Source organism: Folsomia candida, unplaced genomic scaffold, assembly GCF_002217175.1.
Source record: "Folsomia candida strain VU population unplaced genomic scaffold, ASM221717v1 Fcan01_Sc004, whole genome shotgun sequence".
Lineage (NCBI taxonomy): Eukaryota > Metazoa > Arthropoda > Collembola > Entomobryomorpha > Isotomidae > Folsomia > Folsomia candida.
In genome coordinates this window covers 3105049-3119850 of record NW_019091196.1, presented here as the reverse complement: position 1 = coordinate 3119850, position 14802 = coordinate 3105049, and the positions used below count along the sequence as shown (strand labels likewise).

General features: G+C 36.1%; 1 protein-coding gene across 1 annotated transcript; it reads right to left on the bottom strand.

Annotated features, from left to right (window-relative positions):
- Nucleotides 1-6280: 6280 nt before the first annotated feature.
- LOC110848356 (uncharacterized GMC-type oxidoreductase Mb1310) lies at nt 6281-13530 on the bottom strand. The gene is made up of 9 exons (XM_022095551.2): nt 12232-13530; nt 11430-11638; nt 10752-10938; nt 10338-10484; nt 9992-10287; nt 8342-8495; nt 8123-8269; nt 7096-7510; nt 6281-6712 (listed from the first exon to the last, which is right to left on the bottom strand). Exons 1-9 carry the CDS (start codon nt 12485-12487, stop codon nt 6502-6504), a joined length of 2022 nt encoding a protein of 673 aa, XP_021951243.2. The 5' UTR covers nt 12488-13530; the 3' UTR covers nt 6281-6501.
- Between the last annotated feature and the right edge of the window lie 1272 nt (nt 13531-14802).

Sequence of the window (14802 nt, the reverse complement as noted above, 5' to 3'; positions counted from 1 at the left end):
AATCAGTAAACCATAAACAAATTTTAATTTGGTAAAAACAGTGTCATCATTTTCTTGAGGAGCTAAAATACATGTTCATATTTAATTTATAGATTTCTGAATAATTTATCATACAAAATGTAGAGAAGATAAGATTATGCGTTCGTCTGTCTAATTTAATTTCTACATGAGCAGTTTCCCGTCGATCCACATTTTGCGCATTGCGGTGGCAAGCTGCTCGTCCCATCGGAACCCCAGGAAGGCCACACCCCACTTTTTCCCGTCGTAGTGTTCACCTGGGGGACGTTCCTCCTCTGATAAGGGACCCCTTCCAGCCAAGATTATTAGTTTCGGTGACCATTATGATAACTTTGTTCGGAATTCTATCAGGTAGCAACGTATCTATTTTTATGTAACTTCAAACCAAATTAAAATTAGACCACTCACAGTGGAGGTCTCTCAGTGAATGCTCTCCGATTTTGAGCAAATTAGTGTTACTCGATCACAAATTTAATTAATATGAAATTTGCAAAAGACACGATCTTCTAATCGGCAAGTTTGGCGTAGATATTTGCATCCAAAGAGGAGAAAACGCTGCCAAAAGTCGACAAATTAAACACTTCCCAAATTTACTGCGCGTTTTTTCCTCTTCGGATGCAAATACCTCTGCCAAACGTGCCCATTGAGAGATCGTGTCTTTCGCAAATTGCATCCTGATTAAATTTATCATCGATTAAAATAATTAATTTGCTTAAAATCGGGAAGAATACGCTGGGAGACCTCCATCCTCAGTTTACTATGGACATAGGGGAACATTGCAAAAATGCAGCCTTACAAAATTTATTTGGAGCAGATTTTCGAAATTTTGAATAAATCTGGACCCAATATTGATCCCGTCTGAGGAGAAAATTCTTCTCGATTTGATGTCCAGTTGTGTCCTCGACCCATCTTTTTATACCCAATTCGTTCATTTACGATTCATGGATGTAGCTCCTAATGTTTTATGGCGTGCAATGCAACCTCAATAGCTTATGTATGACGAATGAATGACCTGCATATGTATTAATAGCATGCTAAATACCAAATTGGTGGCTAATTTTACACATTTGACTCCAGTTTTCATGGCAAATTTACATTTGGAGAAAGTGCGTCAGTCATGTTAGGAATAGAATTATAAACGGATAAGACCGTGATTCATGATCTGACCAAATAAACAAAGGCAAAAGCTATGTATGTACGTGTTAGGTTGCGCGACAATATTGGTGATAAGATGTTATCAGCACCACGTTGCGTAGATATGTTTAATTTAAAGAGCTCAGTGTGTATGTAGTTGATCATGAAAAATCATATGAAATATTAATTCAAAAATCTGGATTCTGGAGGAGGTACAAATTTAAAAGATTAATTTTTGAAAATTGTTAAGGATGGACGCCGTTTTTTAATTTGAGAGAGGTTTGTAAGCTGCAAAAATAAATAGATGACTCCTTTTCGCTTTTTTTGTGCTAAAAGCATAATTTTTATTAGAATTCATTTTATTGTTTTTTGGTCTTACTCTATAGGATAAAATTGTCAATTCACTATATCAATTTTCAGAATCTATTTAGTTAGTAGGAAATAGTCTTCAGACATAATTTGCTGATAAAAACTAACCACATTTTCAAAATTGAGGTCTCCCAGTCAGTCCCAGTGTTCCAATGCTCGGATAAACTAACTATAGTGTCAATCAGTCACAAATTTAATTAGTATGAAATTTTCAAAATACACGATCTCCCAATGGGCAAGTTATTTGCATTAAAAGAGGAGAAAATACGTCCTAAAGTTTTCAATTTGTTGACTTTTCAAATTTACTCTCTCTGGATGCAGATATCTGTGCCAAACACAAATCAAAAAATATTTATTCATTCAAAGTTCATTTATTCAAAGCCTTGAAAAAAAATATTCATTCCTTATTCACTCATTCATGGCGCCAAATATGAGTTTTACACGGAAATATGAATGAATCCTTCATCTGGGGTCCTAGTAGATTCTGAAAAACATAGTGGGTACCCTGGACTCAAACGACAGGTCGTGAGTGTCCCTTGTTAGATGAATTCAGCTATTGCTAAGAAATATTACTTCGTAGCTTAACACCTTTTTAACATTCAATAATTCTTGATTAAGTTAGCTTTAGTATATAGACAAAATATGTTTTGCTGAAATTTGAATTTTGAAAGGTTGAATTTGAAAGTTTAAATTTTGAAATTTGGACATCACGGGGGATTTGTGGCACGCTGCCGAGCAGCAGGACCAGATTCCAGAAGAAGAAGAGTGTTTAAGCCCAATATGAAACAAAGTTCTGTCGAATTTCACTGAGAAGTTGAGAAGAAATTTTCTTCACTGTTTTTACAACACTTTTTGTGAAGACCAAAAGTGTCGTCGCACTTAGCTTTGGCGGGTGGCATTTTATAAGTGTTTCAAAAAATATTTTAAACTTGGTTCACAATCATAGTTAAGTCCCTTCACTATATATTTGTGATGCTGGGTACCAAATGTGTAATTCATAAAAAATTCACATAAGGATGCAACACACGCTGCTGCTCGCACTAAGCAGGTGATATATGTATGCATTTTGAATAAAACAATTTGTTTTAACCTGGAGCTCATAGTTATATACGATTTTGAGAAGATTTGCAACAAATACAAAAAAAGGTCAAAATTAGGTCATCGAGGTCACGGATCAGTACCATCTCCCGGACCACTCAAGAGGAAGTATTTGTGATCATTTTAAGCCCCAGTTGGACCAAATCGGTCCAGTGGTTATCTCAGAAAACCGGGAGATGTCAACCCACTTTACGGATTAACTATCGTCCATTTGCGCCAAATAAAAAATTTTTGAGACCCAAAATTGGTCTAATCCCACTAATTCAATTATGCTGAACACGATTTTCGAGGTTTCATTCAATTTAAAAAATAAAGTCCAAAAGGGGGTCCCAGGCGGAAAAAAATAGTCAATAATACTTTTTTTAACAAATCATAAATTTTATCTCGTTTCCTATCGATGACGTGATTTGATTAAATTTGTAAAGTTTAAAGTAAATTTAGTTGCAGTTTAAAGCCAAACATGATTATTCCGAACCTTAATTATTAATTGGGAAGAATATAAATATAGGTGGTTGGTATTTGTTTTTTTTCATCTTTTTCCTATTATATTTGAAATAGCTTCCCATTTTGAATAATTTGAATAATAATATTTTGAATTCCAAAAATTAGGCAAAGTTGTGAAAAATTTGTCCAACGGGTGGATAAATTTCGCACAACCTTGGACATGTTTTTTATTGTGCAATCCTCTTTTTTACTAAAATTTTGCTTATTTTTATTTAGTCTTGAAATAAAATTTTCATTTAACAAAAACGCAGGGAGATGAACAGGTTTCAAAATAACCATTTGAATAGATGGAAAAGGGGAAAATTGATGCAGATATATAAATTCAAAACCCGCATGCAATGTACCCTTATGTACATTTGGCAACAAAAATCTAAATCCAACCAAAATTAAGGGTACCAAATAATCAAAAATGAAACTATAAATTACCGGCAGCATTCCGAAAACAAATTCCTTCAGAATCTATACCCTCCAAAATGGTCACCAGCGCGGCAACATTAGCGTCCTTGTCATTCATACTTTTCCATGTTGACATCACCTGGTTTCTCAAATATGATGGATTACGGATTACGGATTAACGTAATAAAAAATTTATTGGGATTATAGGATTGAGATTACTTATCTGAAGTGGATTGCATCTTTTATTTTAGCAATTCCGGACACATAATCGGCCCGAAGTATGACTAAAGATATTGACAAACGAATATCCAAACTTATCAAATACACATACTTACCTTGAGCATATTATTTCTTAGTTTTACGCAAAAATAGTTAACAAATAACAAACCAATCCAATCACGTAATCCGTCCGTAATTATAAGTTTCTTGTGGGATTACTGGATTACGGATTACATTACATCTAATCCGATTACTTAATCTTATTAAACTAATCCTGGGATTACCCATCCCTGAAAACGAGTAGGATTTTGAAGATTAATTTGTGCACCCCATACCCGTCGGATAACTTCTCTCGGATGGGCCACACCCATGACAGACATGTTCAACAATGATATCACATCGGCCAACTAGAGTCCGGGAAATCTTTCGTGAAACGTTGCAAATTCTTCGACAATGGTTTCATCGCGGATCAAAATTCCGACTATTTGGGATATCGTCACACTGTTCGTGGTCACCCTGCTGGTTGCTGCATTGTTAGCGACCGTGCCAGCATTATTTCTCTGAAGGAAGAAAATACTTACCCTTCAATAGTCAGCCGGAAATTTAAAATTTCAAAGTTTTAATCTGAGATTGAAATCGAAAAAAAAATAATTCAGTACCGAATCGACGTTCAAAGCTGGTTGGATGTTTGTTAAAATTTGCATGTTTAAAGATGAATCTAAATCAATTTTTCCCTATTATTTACTCCAACAATTTATACGAAGTATGAAGGGGATTTGACTCGTATGATGGACAACACTAAAGTGAATTGCATTGCATTGTGTTAAAAGTTACGTATCACTTTTATAACTCTCATTGCTATGTAGTAGGATACTTGTGCTGTTGAGGGTCGTATATGTATGTAGTAAGAAACAGGAGTATTAAGGTTCCCATGGATGACGCGTTCGTGTGTAATCGCACTCTGCCCCTATCCAATGTCTTCAAATGCAATTTCTAAAATCGAATCAACTCCATGAGTTTTGAGATAAATGCAACTTTTGATATTTTAATGTAAAGCTAATTTTTGGTACTACAAACAAGTCGATTTGAAAAAATTAAAAAATGCATGTTCGAGGAAATTTATTATGAATAATTGGCAAATGCATTTTTTTTAATTTTTTTCAAATCGACTTGTTTGTATTACCAAAAATTAGATTTAGATTAAAATATCAAAAGTTGCATTTATCTCAAAACTCATGGAAAAGTTGATTCGATTTTAAAAGTTGCATTTGAAGACATTGGATAGGGGCAGAGTGAGATTACGCGCCAACGCGTCATCCATGGGAACCTTAAAGGAATAAAGTAAGATGCTGTTGCTTCCGATCTATATATCCTGTTTAAGATAAGATATCTATACAATAGGGGTAGAAATAAATTACGCAGCGCGATAGGTGTGAGGTGAGGGGTCTAAGGCTCCAAGTGCCTTTATTACATACGCTAAAGGGGTCTAAAAAAATCGTGATTTTTCCGCTACGTAATTTATGGACGTCCCCATATGCTGCTAGTTTAAGAGAAATTTCAAGTGCTATGTACCTAACATTGTCTGAAGAAAATCTATTTCATGCTGGGTATGTTTATACACCTGAAGATGTGTATAATTTGTTTATTAAGGGGTGAAAGCCCTTTATAAGATCGTTATATCCGTCTGTCCGTCCGTCCGTCCGTCCGTCCGTAGCTCCGATAACTTTTGAACGAAAAGACATAGACACTTGAAATTTTGAACGTAAACTCCTAACGTCAATGGACAGGACGAGTTCGAAGATGGACACTGTGACATCGTCACCTGTGACGATGACATCGTCACGGTGACGAAAAGTGACGAACAAGTGTCACTTGTCAGTTTTGACATGTGACACATCATTTTTAACTAATTTTCAACGAGGAATTCGAAAATTCAGGTCATTTTGCGATTGGACGTCACCTGTGACGATGACGTCGTCACAGTGACGAAAAGTGACGAAAAAGTGTCACGTGTCAGTTTTGACATGTGACACATCATTTTTAACTAATTTTCAATGAGGAATTCGAAAATTCATGTCATTTTGTGTTTGGACGTCACCTGTGACGATGACATCGTCACAGTGACGAAAAGTGACGAAAAAGTGTCACTTGTCAGTTTTGGCATGTGACACATCATTTTTAACTATTTTTCAATGTCAAATTCAATGGTGACCTCCATTTTGACCTCAGAGGTCATATAAAGGTCACATAAGGGTTATCAACTGTTGACACAAATAAGACACAAAAGTCGAAAACACGTCAGAAGTGTCAATCTTAACAAATTTTCGAACAATTTGATATTCACATTGACGTATGACACTCCTTTCACCCCTTGGTTACATGCGTTGTAACGGTTTATTTATATCGAAAATCGTCCACCTCGCCAAAATAAACATAGTTTATTTGTTCACATGTGGATAAAACCTGTGAACTTGGAACTGTAATTATTCAATATTATTATAATAATAACAGTTCACAGATATTTTAAATTCTTTTTGTCCAATTTTTGGTGTTTTCGGGGTATTTTCTTCAAATTGTTTATCCACTTTATTCTAAAATATTGGTAATATATAGTAAACATCATATTAATTCAGAGTCAACCCCCAAGTGCAAAAATCTGCATGCGAACATATTACATATTCTAGACTAAATTTTGGCTAAGTTTAGGTAATCACCTAATTAATTTTAGTATCACATTGCATTAATTATTCGCTAATTTATTGATTAAACCAGCCTGCAATAAAAACACTGCCGATTTTCCCGATAACTTAGAAACTCTCGCATATCACAAACGAGAAATTGCTGGGCCCAATAGTCCCGGATGAAATGGGCCGCCTTTTCGCCAATCATTATCGTAGGCGCGTTCAGATTGGCGTTGGGAATGTATGGCATCACAGAGGCATCGATTACGCGGAGGTGTCGGGTTTTGAAAACTCTAAAGAAAATAAGGGACACAAAAGTTTCTGAAAAATTTGTTGGCAAAATTTACAAGAAATTTTTTAATAATACAGAATAAAGAAATATTTATATTTAGATGGTTTTCACAAATTCAGGAAACTATGTCAGCTTTTTTATGCAGTCAGATATTTGAAAAATGGAAAATATTTGAGGAATTTTATGCAATTTCAAAAGTAAAATTGCTTTCTTTATAGTGTACGAAATGTACCAAAACAAGCAAGAAACGAAATACTGGAATTTAGAAAATTATTTTTTTTTGTCAATTTTTTTGCGTAAGCGAAAATCTGCCAGGAAACCTTTTATATTTTTTGACTATTAATATTGGCTGAACACTAGGCCCGCTATTTTCAAAAAAATCACCTCAATTTCGAGTCCAGCACTGTCCTCTGATCTCGCCAATCCTTCCCCATGGGTACCGTGCAGGACGGGTGGTGCACCGTGAAGGTCAACTGTCTCAAGTAACACTCGTAATATTCGTTTGACCTCAAATCCGAGAAATGTTCACATCCTGGCAGCGGCGTGGTGGCAAAACTGGCCCCAATTTTTCGATAAGCTTGCGTCGTTTCGATGAGATCAATTAGAATTCGCATCCCATCCGTCATAATGCGCATGTCGTCGGGATGAGTAAAATAGTGGGGGTCGATGATCGGTTTGTCATCGGGGGAAGAGGACGCTAACCGAATTTGACCGCGGGATCGGGGCAAACCAGGCGCTACGATGGCTACGGCGAAACTATCACGAGTGAGGTATGGCTTGGAGTAGGCTTCCCAGAGACCTGCGCATATTTAAGATAGGATTCGATCAAAATCGTCAAAATTAACAAATTTTTAATCACTTATCGCATCTGGGAATTTATTTTTGGGCGATTAATTTGCATAGCACACCGTTGCCAAATTTTTAAAAAATATGCAATTGTACTCCACATTTCGACAGTTTTTGAAGCAGGGGATCTTATCTTATATTAAGTTCTTAATTAGCATAACTAATCACCAAGCTCTACAAAATCAACACATTTCTAATAATTTCTCGTCTCTGGGAATTTATTTTAAAATTTTTGACGACTGTTGACTGTAGTCAATGAGTTTTAATTAATGGAATGACGGTAAGGTTTTTAAGCCAGCTTCGAAGAGTTCCAATTTTTCTGAAAGTTTCTTAAACCCGAGATCTTCCCCTTTAAAAACTGTCAAAATCTAGAGTGTATATTGTTAAACAACTTTGTCCACCAGAATTTCGAAATAAGTACCCAGACTCGAGAAATAATTCAAAATTTGCTGATTTTGCCGAACAGTCATCGAATCCTATGTTAATTATTATTTAAAAACTAATTTCCTGTCCCGCTAATTTCCCGCTACTTTCGAATTCTTAATTTCCCTTCCTAAAAACCTACCCGGTTTAAAATTATGCGCCATCGACACTATCGGAATCGTTGTAGACGCTCCGATCAGTGTGTACTGAATATCCGGCCAGTCCTTCTCCGCCAAAGATGAGCACACATAACCCACACCGCTTGATGAATCCGGCGTAGAAATAAATCCTGACAAAATCAAAAATTTCCAAAATTGCGAAAAAATTCAGATCTTCTTAAACTAATTTTTAAAATTTTTACCCATATTTCTCCCGAAATAATCGGATAACGAGATAGCGTTCGATTCTCGCAAGAAGGACGCCGCTTTGTTGTCATCAACGGTAAAAGGACCCACAATTGTGAGCGCGTGGTCTTGAAGGTTGTACCCGACGGGAAGATTTACGCGACAGCTTATCTACAAAATTTGCATATAACGTGATACCCATTATTTTTTTAATAATTTGCATATTATCCAGGGTTTCGCTGTGGTTTTAATTAGTGTCAAAAATACCCCTACAAAACCGGTTTTAACACCGAATTATGTAATTTTTGGCACCGAATTTTGGACGTCCAAAAAATTTCCTAAACAGAAAATGAGGAGGAAAAATGTGGCAAGTTATTCATTATTGAATCTTTTGAAAATCAATTGACGCATATGTAATGTCATAAATTTTGAACATTTTCTCTGTAAAAATACGGCATTGTTAAGAAAATTTCTTAATTTCTCGTAAAAAAATTGTTTTAACAATTTTTTTCAAATTTCGCTGTACAGGGGTGGGACAGAAGAAGGAGCCACTTGAATTTTAGGGGTGGCGTGTGATGCACAGTCGCGGCATTTTCAAAATTTGCATATGTCATACCCAGATAGTTAACGAAAATTTAGCACTATTCAGATTTTCCCTACGGTTAAAAATGCCCCTGCAGCACCCCCAGAGTGCGAGGCACGCATAAAAGTGTTTTCCAAAGACATACTGAGCCAGAGAGCCATTGTTAGAAAATTTGCTGCAAATGGATTTATCGTCGATCGAAAGTACGTTTCTAATGTACTTAAAAACGTTGGAATCAAGCGGAGGGAAAAAGCGGTTAGAGCTCCACCCCCACGGAAAGGATACCCAAGATCCGCTTGAACCAAAAAGTTTATCCGGAAAATCAATTTTTCGCCAAAACGGTAAATCCACCAACTAAAAGTTGCATGGCGAAAATGTTAAACGTTAGTAGGAGAACATTTCTAGAGTCATTCACAATGACCTACAGCAAGTGACTCGTAGGAAATCCCGAGATCATGCTCTCATCCCAACTTATTTCTCACAAAATATCAGCCTACACGAAGGATTTTAAAAAAAGTTTGGGTATAACAATTATTCCTACTATAGAAACTCTCGTTAGTTCCTCTGATATCAATCCAATGTTTTTTTTGGATTCGAGTACTTAAAACAGAGCCTTCTTGAAAGGAAAACGCGTGCGTTTTGATGCACGTTGGAAAAGTGTTCAGGACGAGTGGTGCAGAATCACTCTGAAAATTGTGTCAAAGGTCATGACTGGTTGGAAAAAGCGACTGAGGCTCGTTAGATAAACTAAAGGGCTTCACACTGAACCAATTACCAAACTTCACAAACGAATAATAAGGCCGGAATAAATTTAGGCAAAGTGGCTCCTTCTTCTGTCCCACCCCTCTGTACAGATATTAAGGACCAATCGAAATGCTCAAAATTATTGGGATATTAAGATTGGATTTGCAAAAAGGTGGGTAATACAGAACTTGTAACATTTGCCCCATTTTCCAATTTTTTGAACTATTCGGACAAAATTATTCTTGTCATTTTTGACATTTTTGACGTCCAAAATTATTTTGGACAGTTTTGAACACTTTCGGACGTCCAAAACGAAACCCATATTATGTATCTTACATACCCCCAACTCATTTAACTCCCGCTTCGGTCCTATCCCCGATAAGAGCAAGAGTCTCGGTGTATCTACGGCTCCCGCACTTAAAATAATTTCCTTCCGGGCTCGAACAAATCTAGTTTTTCCGTGGCGTCGATAAGTCACTCCATAAGCGACCCGGTCCTTATCGAGGTGCACTTTGATGGCGCGAGAGTACAAATAAATCCATAAGTTTCGTCTCGCTTCGACTTTTCCTTGTAGAAATGCCGCGTAAGTTCCGAACCTTTGGCCGTCCTTGATGGTAACGTCCATCCGTCCGAAACCTATCAAAACTGATGTACTATATTTTTTAAATATTATTTAAAATACGAACTTTCCCGCTGGAGGGCGTTCGGATCTTCGACATGGTATCCTTTCTCGGCTGCGGCTGATAACCATTCCCGAATCCCGTAGGGAATCGTTTGTCCGACGAAAAGCCCTTCATCAGGCGCGGTAGGGGATACCGTGCGGTGAAATATGGCTGAAATTAGAATTTGGATTAGCGGGAATTTTAAAATTTCTGAAATACAAATTTCGATGAGCGGGAATATTAAATGTCTGAAACACAAATTTAGATGAGCGGGAATTTCAAAATGTCTGAAATACAAATTTAGATAAGCGGGAGCTTTAAAATGTCTGAAATACAAATTTAGATAAGCGGGAGCTTTAAAATGTCTGAAATGCAAATTTTGAAATTTTGATGAGCGGGAATTTTAAGATGTTATCAAAGCAGTTGAGCGTATCTAACGGTTCGGATTGTGCCCATGATAATTCGACGACGATTTAAAGAATGGCATGACATTTTCAAAATTCCATTCTTCGTCTCCCGTGACGTCAGCCCAACGGTCGTAGTCTCGTTTGTTGCCGCGTTGGTAGTACATCAAGTTTAGATTTGAAGATCCTCCCAGACCTTTTCCTCGTGGGATGCGAACTTTCTGAAAATTTAGGCTGTTTTTAAAGAAATTTACAGTTTTGAGTGCAAGAAATAACGGTGAGAAAGTGATTTTTACAGCTATTTTTAAGAAATGACGCCCCCCGCTATAAGTTCATACCGTGGATTCGATTTGTTTTTTTTTTACAACGGAGGGATGAAAATCCCAGAAAATTTCCCCTGCCCCCAAAAAATGGTATAAGTTTCCGAAAAATCCTCTAAAAGTTCCTAAAATTGCTCGAAAATTCGCACAAACTTCTAAATATTTTCGCAGGGTGTCGCCGTAACTTTTTTCCGGTTTTCGTCCCCCCTTTTCTGGCAAACGCGTTTGCACGCTTGCGCCACAAATCGAACCCACGTTCATACAACGTGCTGTTAGATGGGACACATTTTTCGTACATTTTCGCACTTTCTAGCACCTCGCATTTCTTGCGGTTCTTCATTTGCAGCGAAAGAAATGTAGAAAATCCGTAAAAACAAAATTTATTTATCTACCTTTCCCGTCAGCCCGAGCGAAGTATTCTTTTGCGGCACTGTTTCATACATCCAATCCACCCCGGGAACTTTAAGTTGTCCAACGTACGCCATGGCTGGCCATAACATGAAGGGATTCGGTTTTCCACCCGCTTCAAGGAGAAGAACCGAATTTCCGGGGTATTTACTTAACCTATTGGCAACGATGGTCCCCGCAGATCCACCGCCGACTAAAATAAAGCAAATTTAGGTTTAAAAAGTCTCGAAAAATTTTGCAAAGTTTAAGAAGTATTCATGTCATTGACGAAATTCACTCAAATTTTTGTAACGCTGCAAACTATGTAAATTTGCTGTCATATACAAATATAAACATATTTTGGCAAACATGTTTTTTGCACTGCAAGAATTAACTAAATCAAAGAGTCACGGAAGCAAGGTCCCTACAGATCAGTATCATGAATGACCTATGACCTAACGACGTGACATTTTGATCTCCAAACGAACTCCCTCATACAATTACACTGTTATAAATTTGATATATAGACAGGCCTGTCTATATAGACAGGCACGTATTGATTTCCAGGCATTCAAGTTACTACCGCTTGGTAGTGAATATACCGGTTCGGTTAAAAAAAACTAGCTACCGATATGGTAAAACTTTACTACTAATTATTCCACACGCTATTACTTATCAACAACACTTACTTGGATAGAGTCTTATGAATACCGCTTGGTATTACTTTAATACTGAACTTATCGTGCTTACGGACGGACAAACTGATCACAATAAATACATGGATATCACTAATTCTTGTATAATTACCAATAACGAAATCAAACTCTTCGATCAAGTACGGATCGAAAAATCTGGGCGAGATTGTCTGAAGAAAATCTGTCTTCTGAAAAGCCCACTCCCACGAGTTTAACATCAAGATAAGTATGCTTATCAAGGCGGATAAGAGAGGCCAGGAGAGGTGAAGTCCGACCGCAAAATCTACCGGGATCAGGCGTGGCGCCACCCTTCCTTGCCGAAATACGGCTTGCGTTCCCAGGCGCAAAGATGATATTCGTGGCGTCATCGTGCTTATCTCAATCAGGAAATTATTAAAGGATGCGAGAATTTCCAAGAATTTGGCACATTTTTTATTTTTGCGAAAACTTGTAATTTGCACAAAAATTTTCACACTTGATTAAACATAGCATCACAATTTCCTAAAGATATGTGAATTAGGTATTCACATTAGTTTCATAACTTTTATTGCATTTGCCATTAAATTAAGGCATTTCTTGGCATTTCTTGGAAAATACTGCAGTTTACAAACTTTCATAAATTTCGCGTTTTTAAGAATTTTAAACTCGTCAAACTGCCAAAAAATATATAATCTTGAACTTTAAAAATTTTAAAGCAGTTCTCACAAATGCAATCACTTCACGATTTCACGTTAAAAACTTCATTTTATAGAAACTTTTAACTCAACAAGATTAAGCCAAGACATTTCTTCACATTTCAGAAAATATTCTCACAGTTCACAAAATTTCGAAAATTATGATTACACCCGTTTAAAAAAATAAAGTACTAAACTATCAAACAATTGTGTAATTTTTAAACTTTATTTTTTTAAACAGTTCGTTCGCACTTCACTATTTTAAGTTAAACAATTCATTTGCATAGAAATTTTTAACTTAAAAAATCCATTAATCGCTCAAATTCAGAATTTCAGCTTTTCCATCTCCCAAGTCCAAGTCTGTCGTTGGAGACGAATGGACGCCAACTTACAGAGATCCATCCATGCATTTCCATGCAAAATTTCACTCCACATTCGTCCAGTCCAATTGACCCAATCACTTAAAAGTCCACATGCACACACTCAATCTAGTCACCATTTTAAGGCTGAAGTATCAATGTCAACAACATCCAACTTATTTTTTTAGAGGTCCACCTATGCACACACTTAACATTTTACTTAAACAAGTCAGTCCTGCCACGACAATGGACCCTGCACAAAGAATGGGATCAAATTTTGAGAAATTTTGAGCTATAACGTAGGAATTCTCCCCCAATTCGTAAAAATCAGCACATTTTAATTATTTCTCTCCTCTGGGAATATATTTTAAAATTCTGGACGACAAATTTGCAGTCAATAAGTTGATTAATGGAATGGCGTCGAGTTTTTTGAGCCAGTTTCGATGAGTTCCAATTCTTATGAAGCCTTCTTAAACTTGAGATCTCCTCCTTCAAAAAGTAGCAAAATCTGGAGTGTATATTTTGTAAAATTTGCAACTCCCTGCTCTACAAATTTGTCGTTCAGAAATTTAAAATAAATTCCCAAATGAGAGAAATGATTTAAAATGTACTAAAAAACCCCCAACAAATGGTCACATCTTTTTTGCACGCCACACAAGGATGCCTATTCACACAAAGAAAAACTATATTATTTGATATGCACTTCAAAATGAGCACTTTGCTCGAAAAAAAACCTTACAGATTTAAACAAATCAATTCTTTACTTGCAAAACAAAGCCAGACCTCACTCTGCTCGCATGTCGGCCGGCATATCGCATGTAGACGAAAATTATATTATGCATATAATTTTGATCCATATTCTCACTCGTTAATTAAGACGAGCGAATTTAAGATGCCGTAAAGCACGGCACATTTTACATAACATGCAATTCTATGTAAACTGGGGAGAAACAAATGCCGTTCTAACTTAATTATGTTTGTTTTAAGGGGTCAATTAACTTAATAACGAAATCAAAAACGACCCCCATTTCCGACATTCAAGCGATTTTATTTCACCTTCAAAAAAATTATATAACTATTTATGTGCTTTTGTAGTAAATCGTTGTAAGATAAGCATTTGTACCTGACCTCTTGTAGAAAACTATTTATGATGTAAATAAATATTAAATACATATTTAAAAATTGGGGTACATGAATCTACAATACGAGATTTTGTGTTGAAAATATGTACAAAGTGAAATAAATTTTACTACCTTCTTGGTAATTAAGTAATTGGGTGGATGGTAATAAACTTTTTAGCCGTGTCGGTTTAAAGAGTTTTACTCTTTTCAGAATAAAAATGTTGGGGTTTAATTTTTACGAAATTGGTTTTACACTGTTTCACATTATTATAAAAAAATAAACAATGAAAACATCGCTCATCTATTAAATGAAGGTACATTTACTAATCGAGAATTTTTCAATTAAGAAATATGCCATGTAATGAACAAAGATTTAATTTCAGAAATTTTATGGACCAATTTTCACGCGAAAAATTTGATGTTTATCAAACCTGATGTGTGTAGAAGTCTGAAATTTTGAAATATTTTATGTGAAACAATGTTAAAATTATTTACAACAAAATTTAAAATAGTGAAGAAATGCATCATC